The sequence below is a fragment of the Enhydra lutris genome, unplaced genomic scaffold (assembly GCF_002288905.1).
Source record: "Enhydra lutris kenyoni isolate GAN:26980312 unplaced genomic scaffold, ASM228890v2 scaffoldscaffold12, whole genome shotgun sequence".
Lineage (NCBI taxonomy): Eukaryota > Metazoa > Chordata > Mammalia > Carnivora > Mustelidae > Enhydra > Enhydra lutris.
Window position 1 is genome coordinate 38,382,163 of NW_019154096.1, and position 19,209 is coordinate 38,401,371.

The 19,209-nt window shown below is 41.9% G+C and overlaps 2 protein-coding genes across 2 annotated transcripts in view; one reads left to right on the top strand and one right to left on the bottom strand.

Annotated features, from left to right (window-relative positions):
• LOC111144792 (glutamate dehydrogenase 1) overlaps positions 1–10,150 on the bottom strand; it is a 36,963-nt gene extending 26,813 nt beyond the window's left edge. Inside the window, exon 1 of the mRNA XM_022499256.1 lies at positions 9,557–10,150. Within this exon, the coding sequence (XP_022354964.1) occupies positions 9,557–10,004 (448 nt within the window). The 5' untranslated portion in view covers positions 10,005–10,150. The remainder of the gene's footprint in view (positions 1–9,556) is intronic.
• Positions 10,151–10,393: 243 nt separating this feature from the next.
• The window catches only part of LOC111145261 (family with sequence similarity 35 member A), an 87,276-nt gene continuing 78,460 nt past the window's right edge, over positions 10,394–19,209 (top strand). The window contains exon 1 of the mRNA XM_022500059.1: positions 10,394–10,430. The gene's annotated coding sequence lies outside the window, so the exon portion shown is untranslated. The remainder of the gene's footprint in view (positions 10,431–19,209) is intronic.

Here is a 19,209-nt window from a genome sequence, read left to right on the forward strand (position 1 = left end):
AAAAATCAAGGACCACATTCTGACTGGCCCACAGAGTAACCTGAACTTCTAGTTCACCAGAGGAAACTGAAGAAATAGCATCCATGACAAGGTTTATCATCTATCAAACCTGGTGAAGTTGGAGGAAGGGTTGATGACACAGCTTTGAAATCAGACCTTTCATTCTGAAGAGTAATTAACCCTACCATACAGTTATTTTAGGCTAACAGGAATCCAGATGTTTCAAAAGAACATTAATAACAGGCATACATCTGCATGCTACACAACACAGCGTTTCTCTGCCTTGACTTAATGACCAAAGAGTCTCATCCTCAAGAGTCTCCTGATCGGTATACAGCACATTTTTCTAGGAGAAACAAAAAACAAAAGCAAAAATTAGCTGAAGTTGCTCTAGTGATGAAGAAACCACACCAGGTCCTTACTTTGAGAAAAGATTCGGTGAAAACCACAACTGAGTAGCTTCAATTTTTTTCCTTTCGCTAGCTGACTCAAAACCAAAAACAGACAAAAAAGATCCTAGCAACCGAGCCAACACTGTTTTTTTTTTTTATGATGAATCATTAACAGAACAGATTCACGAAAACTCAAATGGTTTTAAAAATTACTTGAACTAAGATCTTTTAATAGGGCTTGATTTATTAAAAGTTCCATTTCCAACAGTTTTCTATTTCTTTTCAGAGAGATTCTGAAGAGTTCTACCACAAGCACAGAACTCACAGGAAAGCAAAAAGAGCTGAGAATTCATAAAATGCATGCACTAACCCTCTTTCCATTTACTCCTGAGAACACTTCTTTTCTCACTTAATACTAATATCATCTCTAACGTGCAAGAGAATGGCATACCTTAATTACAAATGAAGAGAGGAGGGCAAGCAGCAGTGAGGAACCACCACAGAAAATATGGGAAGTCTCAGATAAAAATTCATTCGGCACTGCCGAGAGCATTTTGTTCGGGAACAAAGGAAAGTCATACCCTTTAACTGCTTTGACAGTGTCCCTGTCTGTGTAAGAAGGCAGGGAAACCCCATTATCAAAATCTTTAAGTGTTTTTGAAGAGACAAACTTCGTAAGTTCTGGGAAACATATGTTTAGCTGATGCTGGAGAAATGAAAAATATTTCATTTCTTCTTTTCATTAACATTTACAAGTTTCAACACGTATGTACGTGTTCATCCAAACTTAAACACGGAAAAAACTGAAATCTCCCCTATCACTACGTAAACCCTGTCTTTTCCTTATGGGTGACCATTCTTAGCGATCTGAGAGAGAGAGAGTGTGCACGCGCGCGTGTGTGTGTGTGTGTGTACATATCCTCCCAAATCATTTCCCTGCATTTAAATACGTACTGTTTATTGAATGTGCAGCTTTGTCTTATACTAAGTATTGAACTTACTGCCCAACAGATGGAGGAAAGATTATGGATTAAGACGGGGGAATCTTGACCACTGGTTTCACAGATTGTTTATTCTGCTAATAGCAGTAAACTTAGTCCCCACTTCCCACCAAACAGGTCTTGGAAACGATGCCAGGGTAAAAGTGGTGAATATAAAATCGGACGACATTTAGGAAAATATAAAGGTAACTTGTTATAAAAAGGTTCAAAAGGTAAAGGATTGACATTACAGATATCCAGTTTCATATAAATAATGAATAAGTCTAGGTGATACATGAGATGGATCGTAAGAGCAGGAAGAGGATTAGAGGGAGACAGAAGACAGGGACTAGACAAGCACCACAGGCAGTGACTGTACTTTGCCAGAGTAAGATCAAGAAAATACAGATGCCTGTATTTCCAATTGTCCTAAGGATCACTTTATACACAATCTCCAAAAAAGCCAGCCCTTTTTCCTAATTGCACTTTCCGGGTAGCTGATACCACCCCTTTCCCTAACAGTGCCTCAGGCTAGAAATAGAGGCGGTATCTCATTCTCAGTTCCTCTGCTGCCTAGCCTTCTGGGCCCTCCCAGAGTTCTTATTATCCACCCAACAAGCATAAAGGGAAAGCTGTTTCTGCTTGTACACTTCGGACACCAAATGTGTGGGTTTTCCACACCAACAGCCAGTTCTCCAAATCTCTGTGGGCACCAACTGATTGTTGTACACAATTTAACTCAATTCTGACACTGACTACCTGGAGTTAGCACAGACTCCACAGATTAAGGGCTTAGTCCCACAAGACTGGCCTTCATCTTCATCACAAGTATTGCATGCTCAGGGTACCCAGGCTTTTGTCCAACTTAGTAACAAACTGGGGCTCCCATGACTCCCTCCTCAGGTTTGATAATTTCCTATAATGGCTCACAGAACTCAAGTGAACACTTTACATATGTTCGCTGGTTTATTATAAGGGTCCTGAGTATAGCAGCTTCCATCCCTGGGTCACAGGTGTGCCATCCTCCTGGCACATGGATGAATACCAGAAAGCTCTCAGAATCTAGTTGTTTGGGATTTTTATGAAGGCTTCCTCATGTAGGCATGATGGCTGTTAACTCAATGTCCAACTCCTCTCACCTCCATGGAGAAGGATAAGGGATGGGGCTGAAAGTTCCAAGCTACTCATCATGGCTTCATCTTTCTGGTGGCCAGCTGCCATCCTGACGCTATCCAGGAACCCACCAAGAGTTGCCTCATTAAAACAAAAGATGCTCCTATCACCCAGGAAATTCCAAGGGATTTAGGAGCTCTGTGTCAGGAACTGGAGTCAAGACCAAATATTAGGATAAAAGAGGCTCTCAGCACCTCTATCACTCAGGAAATCACAAGGATTTTAGGAGCTGTGTGTCAGGAACTAGGGACAAAGACCGAAAAAATATTCATCATGCCATGAACCCTGGCTTTCCCCTATTTACACACACACAGGTTGTCCCTATGACCCCATCACATGGTCCTGCCTCTTACCTGGACTTAATCAGTCACCCCCTCTATTTCTCTTTATCTAAAATCATCTTTCCCCCGTCCAAATCCTATCCAGCCCTCCCTGCTTACAGATCAAGAGGGTCATTCCCTGGTATTTTCTTTTAACTCCTACTGTAGCAACGCACTGTTGAGTGTACCCAACTGTGTCATTTACTGACTAGTTCTGGGAAAGGAAAATGTAGAAACAGAATACTGAGCAAAAAACAAAAGGAGAATGCCACAGATACCGTAAGAGATTTGGGATTCTGTTCTATTCTGAGGAAATCAATGAAAAGACATTGAGAAAAAAAAAAAAAAGCAGCTTTGTTTTGTTAAAGCTTTCTTATGGATAGTTCCCCCAGGGAAGAGCACAGTACCTGACAGAGCAGGGATATTAATGCCTGTAATGAACAGGTGAACTATCAGAAATCCCCAGGAGTTAAGGAATGCTTCTTAATTAAGCATAATGTTTAAAGCTCTTGCCTGCAGGGAAAACTAACACATAATGGAAAAATTGATTTATCTGGAATATAATCTATAGCTCATAATGAACACAGTCCTTATTCAGTAAACCCCCAATACGGGGACTTCCACCCTTGACTACTATTCCCTTGCAGTTTCTCTCACGGTAAAAGGGATTAAAAACAACAAGGAGTCCATGCACATCCTAAGGCTCAAATGTACAAAATACTTTTTTTTTTTTTAAAAGGCCCATGTCCACGTATATATGACGATAATATATGGCAAAAGGAGTCACACTACTGACAACCTTTATAATTTTCACTTGGGTCATCTTTCACATTTTTCTCTAGATTTTCTCTAGCCAGAGAAACAGCAATTCATGACAAAGTGTAACTTCTGAGTTTTTAAGGAAGAGGCACTCAGAAGAAAGCCTTGTTATAATGATTCCTTTGAAAACCCTTCAAGATCCATGTTCTAGCACTCTGGTAAGGAAAGGAGCTCTCCTGACTGTCACATTAAACTGTTCAACACTATAGCTCTTCAAACCTTTCAGCGGAAAACTCTCATTAGGAAGTTCTTTCACGGCCGACTGGAATAAATGGGCCTGTAAAGATTTCAGATATGAGCGAGTTTTATATGCACAGCTGTTGGAATATGCAAGCATTTTCTAGGAAGGGAGGCCTTCTAATAGCTTTTAACACATTTCAAATGATCCAAAGTGTTCGGGAGTCCTGGTACTGAGGGCATGACATGGTTCTCAGTCACTGCTTAGGATATAACTTGTCATTTTTTTTCATGTGAATAGGTCCCAAACAATAATCATTAAGGAGGTGGGTGCTGGAGCCAGAGGATGGGAGCCTGAACCCCAACTCTGCTACTTAAACTGGGTGGGGGTGTAACCTTACTGGAGGAGTCTTCGCTTTTCAGCCCTAGTATCCCTTTTTCAAAGTCGGGGCAACAGTGTGTTCATGAGGTTGTTGTGAAGAATAAAAGCGATGATGCATGAAAAGCTCTTAGCAAAATGCCTGGTGTCCACAGAGAGCTCAACAATGTGAGCTGTTAGGTCACCCCTTACTTTGCCAGTTGACCTGTGTGGAGACAAATCTCTCAGGTGCTGCTGCCTTTGGGAAAGGAAATTAAGGTCTGGAGCAGCCTTCTCCCAGGACGCCACGCTGCCCTTGGTGAAACCTGTCCTGCCTTTAGCCATAGTATTTCATACACCAATGCTTCAGTCTTTTTGATAGTGAGTAATCTACATTAATTTCTGCCTCTGGAAAGGGGAAAATATTGCCTCACTGGGATAGCTAGATCAGTTTTAGGTAAGAACTGTGGACGGAAAATTGTTCAGTTATTTCATGGTAAAGAGCTGGACAGAGTTGGTTCATTTTTGATTTTATAACTATTATCACTATTTGAGTATCTGAATGATATACAGCTATTTTAACAGGAGTTTCTTGGGTACAGCCATCATGGGCTATTTATAAATCAATGTTCTTAACTGCGGTGATGTAAGAGGTCTGGTGTTTTTTTTGTTTTGTATTATGAAAATCTAGTATTATGCAAAATAAATGGGAAAAAAAGTCCCACAACATCCTGGAAATCCTATGTCAGGCTACTCTAGGAATTCAACAACCCAAAGCTAATTATTTTGGTCTTTATTGGTTCTTGGCAGAACTCTCAGCACCTTTAAACATCACTGGACAAAAACAATTTTCTTAAACAATCTAAATTATTATCAACAGCTGTATGCCACCTAATTTCTTCCCTCTACAAACCAGAAAGTTCATGTTTGATTTTTACTTCTTCTACTTAAAATTTAAACACTGCCACTTTTATTGAAGTTTAATATACTGGTACTTGTCCTCTGATTTTTGATGCCCCAATTCCTGCAATGTGTTCTCTGCGTAATGAGTGGGCAGTGTCTGTTCCTGCATACCGGCTTTCTACTGCCAGGGCCAGCCACCTACATGGATTCGCCCCAAGTGAGGGGAAGACCGAACTGCCTTCTGATGCATCCCATCTGATGCATTTGTCTCCACCACATTCCTTAGCTCTTCATTCTCTAGTATATTAGGGTTGGGGGGAGGTCAAGGGCATTTGGCTTCCATGAAATTCAAAGGCCTCTATCATGGCAACCCAGTTCTGGATTTAATTAAAAAGGATTAATAAAACAACAGCAGGAGCAGCAGCAACAAAACCCTCAGGGATGAGGGCTAGAGCGAGAACACATTACAAATCACCTGTCTTTTAACAGAATTTTCAGACTGAGTTAAATCCCAAGTTTATCTACAAAGGCTACATTTTCTCTTGTGGGAACAGATGCGGACACACGCTCACACTTCAAGAATATTGAGTGTGGGGGCACCTGGGTGGCTCAGTGGGTTGGAGCCTCTGCCTTCAGCTTGGGTCATGATCCCAGAATCCTGGGATCGAGCCCCACATCGGGCTCTCTGCTCAGCGGGGAGCCTGCTTCCCCCTACCCCTCTCTGCCTGCCTCTCTGCCTACTTGTGATCTCTGTCAACTAAATAAATAAATCTTTAAAAAAAAAAAAAAAAAGAATATTGAGTGTGATCATTTATTCAAAGTTACCCATGTTCTGCCGGCTGTCAATCTGGCACAGCAGAAATAAGTCAGAAACATTTTTTTTTTCCCCAGTGAAGGCAGAGCATGTGTCATTTTTAAACAGTTATCAGTACTTTCTACACTCTTCCTACAAAGCAACACCAATCACTATGCAGTGGTAACCCAGAGGACTGGCTGAACGATACTACTGGACTCTGAACCTCAGCGGCATCCCATACCCTCCACCCCAGCATCCTGTCTCCCAGGGACTAGAACAAGAGCAGGGGGAGGGGCAGAGGGAGAGAGAGAATTCAAAACAGATTCCCCTCTGAGTGCAAAGTCCCATGCTAGGGATCCCAAGACTTCCATGACTGAAAAAAAGAGTCAGCTGCTTAACTGACTGAGCCACCCAGGTGCCCCCCAAAACTGATTTTTAAACGATAAACTTCTTTCTAAAAAGGTACTGCACTGGTCTCAGAACTGGTTGCAGAACCATGGGCCAAAAGAATATAGAATTTATTGAGAAAGTTAACAGAAACAATCACTGATAATGTTTTCAAACATGTAAGAAACTGTGAAAAAGTCTTCTCAAAGCAGAAATTCCCACAATATTCATCTTTGTTGAAAATATTAAGGCTGCTCTTGAAATTTCCCTTCAGAGTCTACAGCATACTCTACTGCAAATGCTTAATACATGTAAAATCTGATGACTTCAGTTAAATATGCTTTGCGGGAAAATGAGCAAAAAAACCAAAATGTATTATTAAATATTTACTCGGAATAAAGTACACCTCAGCCACCCCCAGGTCTTCAAACCACCTGTTCCCCTTACACAGACTATAATTACATTGTTACTTTGCTTCAATCTTGAAAATTGTATTTCAGAAAACTCAGGTAGAAGGTCACTCTTCAGGGAAGATCAGCTGCAGAACACTGAGGGTTATGAAAAAGATGAACAGCAGACAAGGCTGTGTCTGTGTGAGTGTGTGTGTGTGTGTGTGTGTGCACACAAAGAACACTGGTAGAGAAGGCAACTGAGGTGGTGAGAGAAAAGTGTGTTTAAAAGAGAAAGATTTTGGGGGGGGTGGGATTATGGACATTGGGGAGGGTATGTGCTATGGTGAGTGCTGTGAAGTGTGTAAACCTGGCGATTCACAGACCTGTACCCCTGGGGATAAAAAGATATTATATGTTTAAAAAAAAGTAAAATTAATAAAAAAAAAAAATAAGTGAAAAAAAAAAAAAAGAGAAAGATTTACTTATGCCACAGGGATTATTCAAAGCATCCTTGGAAATTTCAATCACCTAATATATTTTGTAAGACCAGAGTGCAACCATGAAGGCCAATAACCTTTTTGTAAGTTAAAAAAAAAAAAAAAAGCTTTAAATGTTTAATTGGAAACAAAAACTACTCAAAATAGGGTGCTCATCGAATATACATTCTCTGCAGTCAGATTGAAGTAATAAATGGGAAGAAAGATCCTGGAGTGTTACAAAAAGCAAAGCATGCACATCCACATTACCCAAATTTTGCTGATCAACTATTTAGCACACCATGCATTAAGTAAAGCACACCAAAATATTTTTAAGGCCTTTCATAGCTATATAATCCTGCTCAATCAATCCTATTATCTCCTTGAAGTCTTTGAAATTCCCTAAGATAAAACATTTACCACTTTATAGAGGCCAATTTTCATGTTATGTTATCTTGCAATGCCTGCTTAACTAATTATTAGCTGCAATTCAGTTTCTCTCTGGAGTTAATAGCACTTTCAGTACATGCCTTCCGGTAAATGGGGTAAATTGGACAGAATTGTTTCTTACACTTCGGTACAAGCAAATGCTACAATAACAGAGCCTTAATATGGCTGATGTGGTTTGTTGCTAGGTTCAGTATTTTCGCATTAAAACTGCTGTGGCAACAAGAGGAGGAGGACTGACACACCATGGTAAATTTTAGTTGCTTTAGTGAGTTTGTAGAGTTGTGATAAAGATAGGAGAGGACTCGGAATATAAAGAACTTCAAGGAAACGAAATCAGACCCTGAAGAAAAATATCTATAATGGTTTACTTGCTTATCTTTTAAGTGACTGGAATATACTGCCAAGAGGACAGTAATATAAACTAGATGGCCACTTTAAAGAAACATAGCAACTTAAAATTTGCTAACTTCTCTTCCTCCAACGTCCTTGCTTGCTTTTCTTGGGAGCCTAAACTTGTATTCTTGGTTTAGAGAGTAAGGGAGTGGTAGGAAGAAGGAAGGTGATGTAGGAGACTAACTTTTATGTAATTTGGAGGTGCAAAGGGAAATTAAAGGTCAAACTGGTTCAAATATTAGTTTGAGAAGAGCAACGAGAGCTAGAGGGTATTAAGCTCTAAAGGTGTGTCCTAGAAGAGGGTGGCGTCAATGCAAAATTTAACAGGTAAATCATTAAACAGGTTCAGACAACCTTTGTTCCCAGTTTGGAAATGCCAGCAGAGCTCCAATTTTTCCAGAAGAGAGATTTCTAAAAACTATCCTTAGAAGTCAGCTCATATACTGAATACTGTACCAGGCTCATGGAGAGAAACGGTCCAGCCCGACACCCTCTCTGTGCTTATTTGCCAAGCAACCTCCAGCAAGACTTCAACTCCCTGGGTCCTTTACTCAACATCTTTTTTTTTTTCAAATAGAAAAAAAGTGGTTGTGCCCTTTTTCTAGGTTATGCTTAAGCACTTTTAGAAGATGTACTGTGCCATGTACAGGGGAAAAATTTTTTAAAGTTTATATTTGCTCGAAGGAAGCCAAATCTCAAAAATGTAAGCGCAGAAGAAAAAAAAAATTAAGTACAGGATAACTTGGGACTACCAAATTGTAACCGATTCAACTCCTTTCTTCAGTACTTTATCTTTTCCCCAAGCTCAAATCTGGTGCTAGCCAGGACCAGTACACACCCCCAGGGCTATTTCATTCCATTGGCTGGCGGGCCGTCCTGCATTCTACACCCTTTAGATTTACTGTCAGGGCGCCCAGTGTTTGTTTGTCGGAGATGTTACGTCGCTCTTGCATTACTTTTCTTTCTTTTTCTTTGGTGTGTGCAAAACATAAGTGTCAAGGTCAGAAAAATGACGTGATTTAAAAGACCAATGTGTAATTAGTAAAATCATTTGGTTAGCAAAACTGTCTAGATTTCAAACGTAAAAGGCAATTCACTTTGTATGTTTCTGTAGCATTTGCCATTGGTGTAAAAATGAGTGGAGGAAAAAAACCCGGAAATAATTATTTCATAGTTCGTGATCGAGTGAGTCATAGAAACTCACAAAAACTTGCAAAGGCACAGTCAGATGGGCTAGGCATTCCCATTTCTAGAAGTGCATTTCGTCAGGACCCACCCTAGGTGTCACCTACACTAGGACCGAAGGAAGAGCCGTGCAGCATCTATTCTGCATGCAACATCCACAGGCAGGGGCCGGGGATGATGGGTCACGGGGCAGAAGATGGGACCACTACGTGGCGGTTTCGGGAGGAAAAATCACTGTCCGCGCGAACCTGACACATCCGCGGCTGGGGCCGGGGCGAGGGTGGGTGGGGGCTAGTGCCCATCCCGGCAGGGCAGGACGGCGAGGGAGGGCGCGAGGGGCTCGGCCGGCGCTCACCTCCCTTGCAGGGCGTGCGGTGCTGGCTGTGCTGGGCCCGGTAGCCTTCGATGACCTCCCAGGAGCCGTCGTCGCGCCGGATGGGGAAGGAAAGGCTCAGCACATGGTTGCAGGGCTTGATGATCCGCAGGATGCCGCGCACCCGGTTCCGCTTCTGCTCCTCGCTCTCCCGGGTCTTGAGGTCCTCTACCAACTTGTCCTCCACGATGCTGGCGCCGCGGTCGAAGAAGCCCTCCACCATCTTGAAGAAGTTAGGGTCATCCTCGCGGTCGGCCGCCGCCTCGCTGTAGTGTCGCCGGGTGGGCGGCGCGAGCCCCGGCTGCGGGGCGGCGGCGGCGGGTTGCCCGCGGGCCCGGCCCAGCAGCGCGGCCGAATCGGCCGCCGCGGAGACTAAGGCGGCGGGCCCCGCGCGGCACAGCAGCAGCGCTTCGCCCAAGCAGCGGTACATGGCGGCGGGGCGGAGGCCGCAGAGCGGAGGTACTCGCAGAGGCCGGGAACGCAGGGAGGGAGAAAGGACCCGCCGCCCGCTGCTCTTTTTAGCTGCAGTTTCCTGCCCCCTGGGCTGTCCCCTCCCCTCCGGCGCCCGCCGCCTAACGGGGAGGACGGACTTTGGGGGCCGCGGGCGCAAGTCGCTTGTGAATGGCAGGGCTTCGCGGGGGAGGGGGGGTGAGGGGGGCGGTGCGCGCCGCCCAGGGAGCCGGGCCTCCGCCTCTGCCGCGGCCTCGCCCGGCCTCCCAGGCGGCGGCGCGTGCCTGCAGGGGCGCTCGGGGGCGCGCTGACGCGGGAGGGCTCAGTGCGCATGCTCGCGCCGGCCGGGGAGGGAGGGGCGAGGCCTCCCAGGACTGGCCGGATCTACAGGGAGGCGGTGTCTCAGGTCTGTGCGCGCCCCCGACCTCGATCTGGGGAGGGGGCTAGTGTGGGGAGGGGGCCAGCTCGGGAAGGGGGCTTGCGGGGGGAGGAGCTTGCCCCCCCCCCCCGTAGGGGCGCTGAGAGGCGGATCCCCGGGCCCCGCAGCAGTGAAGGTGGTGCGGTCTGGCGGCTGGCCAGGCCGCGTGAGTCACTGGTGTCCCTTGTTTCCGCCCGCACGCCCTCGGGCGGGGTGGCGGCCCAGCACCCCGCCGGCCCGTCGTCTGGCGTCCCTACGGGGCGCGGGGCAGAGCGAGGGGCGCCGAGACCGTGAAGCGGCGGTTGAAGGCGCGTGTGTGGGCTTGGCTCTGCCTTCGCGGAATGAAGCACGGAAATGTTATCCGGAGGTGGCTTGCAGGAACTGGAAGGGAGAAAGCGTGGGAGCTGGGGAATCCCTTGTCCACTAGCCTTAATAAAAAAATGAAGTTTTAAATTTTACCCCATGCAACCACTCATCAATGTCAAAATAATAGTTATCGTGAGTCATTGCAGTTTTCTAAGATTTACTGACCGTGCTTCCCCTCTTTAGAAATACGGTCTAAAAACAAAGACACTCTAGAAGTGCAATAATAAGACTCCAGCATATTCTCCGTAATATAGGTATTAAGTGGCCCAGAGTAGGCTTTGTAAACGTCTAAGTTTCATGAGGGTTAATTTTATACTTGCACATACTTGAGGAATGGAAAAGTCATACGCTCCTACGGGTAGGTTAGGCACCTGTTTCATTCTAATGACTCAGTGCTTAAGAAAAGGTACCGAAGGCCTCGTTCCCAGCTTTACTAGTCCCGGTGTACCTTGGTGGTTTTAAAATGGCACCTTTTTGACTTGCAAAACTACTTTACTTCCTGACATTCACTTTATTCATCTCTTAGAACATGGAAGAGAATGTTCTTAATTCTTACAATATACTGCGAAGTATGAAGTGGTAACGTAAATTAGTTAAATTACATTCATCTATCTCAGTGTACTCTCAAAGCAAAGAAGATGCAGATTATATTTTATCTTATTTGCTAGATAAATGTATCATTATTTATATTTGTGTGTTGTTTTTCACTGAAAAATATTCTTTAAACTGAATCCTGAATTTGTCTTGTTGGTAAAAAAAATTAAGGTACCAAATTTCCTTTTCACTTGATGGTATTATCATTTTACATTGCAAAAAACAAACAAACAAACAAACAAAAAAACCCCCATGAAAACCGAACCCCAGATACTAAAATTTTAGAATAAAGTGAATTAGCATCCAGAAACATGTGGACATTTTTTCCCTTGAGATTAAATTCTTTGGTATGTTTTGAGGAAAGTGGTTTCAAAGCTTAGTTTTATTGCCCCGATTATCTCTTTTGTGATAACCATAGCTTTCAGAAAAATCAGTGTTTAACTTTGCTTCTTCCCAAGTTTTATTCATCTAAATTCAAAAGTTGGAAAGCCTATGGAAGTAGTGAGGAAGTCATCTGTAACTGAGTCTCCTATCTATAAATGACTTACAGAAGGGCTCCGTAAGATCCCAAAAAGTAGATGCTTTTATTTTTTAAATCCTCATTATGTTTTAAAATTACATATAAGTTGTAAAAAAATTTCAGATGGTACAGGTAATTTTTTTTTTTTTTAAGTTTTTACTTATTCATTTGACAGAGAAAAAACAAGCGCAGGGGAGGGGCAGAGGGAGAAGCCTACTCCCAACTGAGCTGGGAGCCCGATGTGGGGCAAGATCCCAGGACCCTGAGATGATGACCTGAGCCAAAGGCAGCTGATTAACCAACTGAGCCACCCAGGCACCCCTAAATGTTATCTATAAGTTTAAGGAGTGACATTTTCCAAACACTACTCTTCTTCCCCCCATTTAGTAAGTAAACGGAGTATTTCTTTTTTTAAACCAAAGTAGGTATTATAATTCCTGGTTTGATGGAAGAGGGAACTAAAGCTCACAGAGACCAAGGACATTGTTGACGGTCGCCCCGCTGGTAAACAGCAGGCTGAGATTCAAGCCCCTGTATTCGACCCCAAAGTTATTCTATTGCTGCTATCCCAAGAAATATGTTAAGTATTGTTGCATTTAGTTTAAACTTTTGTGATGTAAGGTATAGTGAGTTTCAGCTTCACACTGATGATTTAGTTTATTTTAATTGCCAGTACAGTTAGCATAGAGTGTTATATTACTTTCAGGTGTACCATATAGTGACTCAACAATTCTATATGTAACATTGATGATTGCTTTATAAAAGATACAGTTATTTTGCAAATTAAAGTTTAAATTTATGAGTAATTTCCATTTCAAAAGGAAGCCAGAATTTAACTGAAGGGAATTTTGGTCATTTGATGATATTCAACAAAGACAGATCAGTTTTCTGGCTTTGACATTTATGAGTTTTCCTTAGCTGTTTTAAAATTCCAGGTCATTTCTCTTTGATCCATTGCATGCTTTTATGTTTTCAAGTGCTTTTAAAAATATTACAGAAGAAGAATTTTAGGATTTAGAAAGACATAGCATACAAATAAAAGAACCTCATAGTCTTAAAAAAATGATTTGGAAAAGTAATACATACTTCCTGCCTTGTGTGTTTATATTTGTCTTTGCTGAATGTTTTGTTTAGATGGAATGATACGTGGTCTTTTGTGACTGGCTTCTTTCACTTAGGATAATGTTGTAAGGATTCATTTATGTTATAGCATGGATCAGTATTTCATTTCTTTTCATGGCTAAATAGTATTCGTTGTATGGCTGTCTCATTTTTTAATCCATTTATCGTGGACATTTGGGTTATTTTCACTTTTTGGCTGTTGTGAATAATGCTATTATGAACATTCTTGTACAAGTTTTTGTGTGGAAACATGTTTTCAGTCCTCTTGGGTATATACCTAGGAATGGAATTGCTGTTTAACCTTTTGAAAAAAAAAAAAAAAAAGTTTTTTAATCTTGAGAAACTGCCAAACTGTTTTCCACAGAGCTGCACCGTTTTAATTCTTATTAGCAGCATATGAGGGATACAATTTCTCTGCATCCTCTGCAACACATGTTATTTTCTGGGGTGCAATGGTAGCTCGTTTTGGTTTTGATTTGCATTTCCTTGGTGGCTAATGATGCGGAATATCTTTTCATGTGCTCATTGGCCGTTTGTCTATCTTTTCTTGGAGAAATGTCTATTCATTTCCTTTTCCTATTTTTTTAAGAAAGATTTTATTTCTTTATTTATTTGAGAGCAAGCGAGTGAGAGGAGGAGCAGAGGGAGAGGAACAAGCAGATTGCGCGATGAGCTGGATATAGGACTCGATCTCATGAGACCACCACCCACTCCCCCCTCTCCACCAGCCCCGAGATCATGACCTGAGCTGAAATCAGGAGTTCGATGCTTAACTGACTGAGCCACCCAGGTGCCCCTCCTTTTCCCATTTCTAAGTTGGATTATTTCTCCTCTTCATTGTTGGGTTGTTACAGTTCTTTATATATTCTAGTCACAAATCCCTTATCAGATACATGATTTGGAAGTGTTTTCTACTATTCTGTTGTTGTTTGTTCACTTCTTTGATGGTGTCTTTTGAAGCACAAAAATTCTAAAATTTGGTGTCCAGTTTATTAATGTTTTCTTTTGTTGCTTGTGCTTTTGGTACCATGTCTAAGAAACCATTGTCTAACTGGAGGTCATGAAGATTTACACCTATGTTTTCTTCTAAGATTGTTAGCTTTTACATTTAGGTCTTTTTGTATTTAGTTCTTTTATGTTTTAGGTTTCAAAATGGATTTTGAGTTGATTTTTGTATATGGAATGAGGAAGGAATCTACTTTCATTCTTCTGCCTGTGAATATCCATTTGTTCAAAAGTCTATTTCTTTCCCCATTTAATTGTCTTCATACCCTTTCAAAAATTAATTGACCTAAATGTGAGGATTTATTTTTGAACTCTTGAGTTCTTCTCCACTTGCTCACATATCTCTCTTTGTGCTAGTACCACACTATTTTGATTACTGTAACTTTGTAGTAGATTTTGAAATTGGAAAGTGTGAGTCCTCAAACTTTGTTCTTTTTCAAGTTTGTTTGGTTTTCAGAGTCCCTTGACTATTAAAATGAATTTCAGGGTCAAGTGGTTAATAGCTGCACAGATTCTGGCTGGAATTTTTATTGGGATTGGGTTGAATCAGTTTGGGGAGCGCCATTTTAATGATATCACATCTCCGACTCATGAGCATGAAATGTTTTTTTCAGTTGTTTAGGTCTTCAAAAATTGCTCTCAGCCCTGTTGTCTTTTCAGAGTAGAACTTCTGTACTTCTGGGCACCTGGGTGGCTCAGTGGGTTGGGCCTCTGCCTTTGGCTTGGGTTGTGATCTTAGGGTCCTGGGATCGAGCCCTGCATCAGGCTCTCTGCTCAGTGGGGAGCCTGCTTCCCCCCCATCTCTCTCTGCCTGCCTCTCTGCCTACTTGTGATCTCTCTGTCAAATAAATAAATAAAATCTTTGAAAAAAAAAAGTTCTGTATTTCTTTCATTAGGTTTATTACTGGGGGTGCTTGATTGGCCCAGTCCGTTAAGCATCCGACTCTCGGTTTTAGCTGAGGTCATGATCACAGGTCATGATCTCAGGGTGGTGAGATGGAGACTCTGTTGGGCTCTGCACTCAGAAGGGAGTCTGCTTGAGATTCTCCCTCTCTCCCTCTGCCCCTCCTTGCCCTACTCATGTGTGCACAGTCTCTCTCTCTCTCTCTCTCTCTCTCTCAAATAAATAAACAGATCTTTAAAAGAAGTTTATTACTGAGCCTTATATTCTTTTTGATGCTATTATAATTGGAATTCTTTCCTTAACTTCCTTTTTAAGTTCTTCTTTTCATCTTACAGAAATAGAATTGATTATTGTATATTGATATCTTGTGTTTTAGCCTTATGGAACTCATTTATTAGTTTTCATAATTATTTTGGTGGGTTCCTTAGGATTTTCTGTACACAAGATCATCTGCAAAGGGAGATGGTTTTACTTCTTCCTTTCCAATAGATGTATTTTATTTTACTGGCTAATTGCTCATTTTTTTTGGTTATTATGCCATATTTCATTGTATGCATCTGCTATAATTATTTTTGCTACTCCCTCAATGGACACATAAATTGCTTCTAATACCTTGAAGTTACAGCAGTGCTACAGTGAATAATCTATTACATAGAACATCAGTTTTCAGTCTTTCATCTCAGGATGACTTTGCCTTCTCAAGTATAAGTAGTGAATTTGAACTTAGGAAGAATTTAACAGTGGTCAGAATTTTGTTTTCCTTTAAAGTTGTTTAGTTCTCATTTGACATAATTTATTACTCTCTGTAGACAAGTCAGATATTTAACTTCTTAAACAAGGGCTCCTAAATGAGGAACTAAGAATCTTGGTATTTCTTTTATTAGGTCACCATTTTTCTCATTTGAATAGTTTTTTTAAACAGATTTTATTTTATTTTATTTTTGCTTTCTTATTTTTAAAGATTTTATTTATTTGAGAGAGAGACACAGATAGTGACAGAGATAGTGAGAGAGAGCACAAAGCAGGGAGGAGAGGGAGAAGCAGGCTCCCACTGAGCAGGCACTCCGATGTGGGGCATGATCCTAGCACCCTGGGATCATGACCCAAGCTGAAGGCAGATGCTCAACTGATGGAGCCACCCAGGCGCCCCTTAATAGATTTTATTTGTGACAATATTTTATTTATTTATTTTTAAGTTGACTCCATGCCCATTGTGGGGCTTGAACTCATGACTCAGAGACCAAGCGTTGCCTGCTCTACTGACTGAGCCAGCCAGGCATCCCTATGTTTCAATCTGTTTTAGTTCACAAGTGCTTATTAGTACTTCATTAATCAGCCAGTTGAGTGTGGGGAGAGAAGAGAACCTTATACTAAGGGAACACCATATGCAAAAGCCTGAAGGTAAATGAGACCATGATTTGCGAGTGTAGGGTAGCATACACTTTGGTTAAAGGAACCTGTTAGTGGTTCGGTTTAAACAGAAATTTGGTTGAGAGTTGCCTGGGTGGCTCAGTCAGTTAAGCATCTGGCTCTTGATTTCGGTTTAGGCCATGATCTCAGGGTTGAGGGATCAGGCCTGCATTGGGTTCTGTCTCAGCAGGGAGTCTGCTTGGGATTCTCTCTCTCCCTCACCCTCTCCCCCACCCTCAAATAAATAAATTAATTAAAAACAAAACCAAAACCAAACAATAGTTTGGTTGAAAAATGAATATCCCCTAGTTCCCTTTTTTTCCTCCCAGCATTGGTAATTTTGGTGTATCGTGGATTATTTTTCAAGCCTTTGTGCTGTAATTTTCAGGAAAATTTTTTCTAATACTTTAGTGATTCTCATGGATTTTCAGAAAAGTTGTAATTTTCATCTTTTGTCCCCTTTAGTGAGCATGTTTTTTTAGTAAGTAAAAGACAAACTATATCCAAGAAAAGAACCTGGAATTTTTAGGATTTCTAGTGTTTTTCTTTTTTAATTTTGATTTTTTTAAAAGATTTTATTTATTTTTTTGAAAGACAGAGATCACAAGTAGGCAGAGAGGCAGGCAGAGAGAGAGGAAGGGAAGCAGGCTCCCTGCTGAGCAGAGAGCCAGTGGGGGGCTCCATCCCAGGACCCTGGGATCATGACCTGAGCTGAAGGCAGAGGCTTTAATCCACTGAGCCACCCAGGCGCCATGTGTTTTTCCTTTTAAAAACCTTTTCTTCCTAATAAATAACATGCCACTCATATCTATTTCTGTAGTTTGGTTAAGTTTTCATTTTGCTGTGTTGCTGAATAATATTCAACAAAGGTTTTTATCAACTCTTGCTTAAGGGTTCTTTCCATGTTGTGAGTAAATGTGAAAACTCATTGTAGGAACTTTTATCTCTTTAAGCATAGTATGCAAGAAACAAATGAGGTTTCCTAAAAATTAGCTATACTAAGGTAGGATTCTGAATTCACCTTTATGTAATTCATTATGCCTGTCTTTTTCTTTGTTTTTTAATTGAGATCTTTTGTTTTCCTTATATGTAAAAAGGACAGCGCAGTTATTCATCATCCCAGATGCCTCACCATCCAGCTACATTTATTGATCTATGTGGATGACTCTTTATAAAATCCAGTCTTTATCCTAGCTTTCACACTTCTTTTTGGAAATTTTAAAGATTTTATTTATTTATCTTAGAGAGAGAGAGCAGGGAAAGGGGCAGAGGCAGAGGTAGAGAATCTCAAGTAGACTCCGTGCTGAGCACAGAGCCCCACATGGGCTTGATCTCATGACCCCGAGATCGTGACCTGAGTGGAAAACAAGAGTTGGATGCTTAACCAACTAAGCCACCCAGGCTTGCCCCCCTCCCCCACTTTTTGGAAATTTTAGATCACTTGTGATTTTTTTTTTTTAATTTTATTTATTTATTTGACAGAGAGAGATCGCAAGAAGGCAGAGAGACAAACAGAGAGAGAGGAGGAAGCAGGCTCTCTGCTAAGCAGAGAGCCTGATACAGAGCTCAATCCCAGGACTCTGGGATGATGACCTGAGCCAAAAGCAGAGGCTTTAACCCACTGAGCCACCCAGGCATCCCGATCACTTGTGATCTTAATGTGAGATTGAAATTTGAATAATAAGAAAGTGTAAGCTAAAAATTGAGGCATATTTGTGTGCTGGAGAAGCAAAAAGTACCTTCACGTTCACCATGGAAAAGTTGTGAAGAAACTGACTTTATCCTGAAGTGCAGATGTGAGTGTAGTGACATTGAGTCTGCTCTTGGTAGAAAAGAAAAACATGAATGAGCCAGAACGGATCAAGGCATAGACACTGGTCATGGCTGGCATCAGCTAAGTAGCAGTGGTCTAACTCTAAGGTAGTGAAAGGAACAGGTACTTGCTAGCTGTATTGGTTGGGATGTTTTGGCCCTTAAGCAACAACATCCAAATAAAAGTGGCTTTAGTCTAAGGGACTAAAGGTGCAAACTAAATGAGATTAATTATTATATAACAAGAAGCCTGGAGGCAGGGCTATTCCTGTTATTGGTAAAGGGCTCAGAGATACTCTCAGGGAACCCAGAGCTTTTCTCAGTATGACATTCAGCAAGTTGGTGGTATCTTTCCTCTTGGTCAGAAGATTGCTACATCAGTTCCAGGGGTCACATCCAGGCACAGCTACGTGCTATGTGGGAGAACAGCAGTTTCCTCCCATATGTGTTCCTTTGTTGGTAAAGAAAACCTTTTCAAAGGCCCGTCGGCCAGCTTCAGCTCTTTTAGGTGGGCCTTAGTAGCTAGGAACAGGTTCCATGCTGTGCCCTCACTGTGGAGGAGGCAGGAAGGAGAACTTTCTGACTCTCTGAACTTCTAAAATACAGATAGGCACGGCCAGTGAGGAAGAAAGAGCAGGAGGAATAATTGTGAAGTTGGCAACCAGCAGTGTTTGCTGTATTTGCCACAGAAAATAACTGACCTGCTCTGTGCTCTCTCTCTCTCATTTTTTTTTTTTTTTAAAGATTTTATTTGTCAGAGAGAGATTGAGAGAGAGAGAAAACACAAGCAGTGGGGCCTGGAAGCAGAGGGAAAAGCAGGCTTCGGGGAGCCAGATATGGGGCTCAATCCCAGGAGCCTGGGGTCATGACCTGAGCTGAAGGCAGATGCTTAGCTGACTGAGCCACCCAGGCGCCCCGCTATGTGCTCTCTTATTGTGATAATGTATTCTCTTAGAAAATAAGCACAGTTTGAAAGGGGGGAAACATTCTTAAATATACCTCTGGGAATTATGCTTGTGGTTTCATGTTCTCTA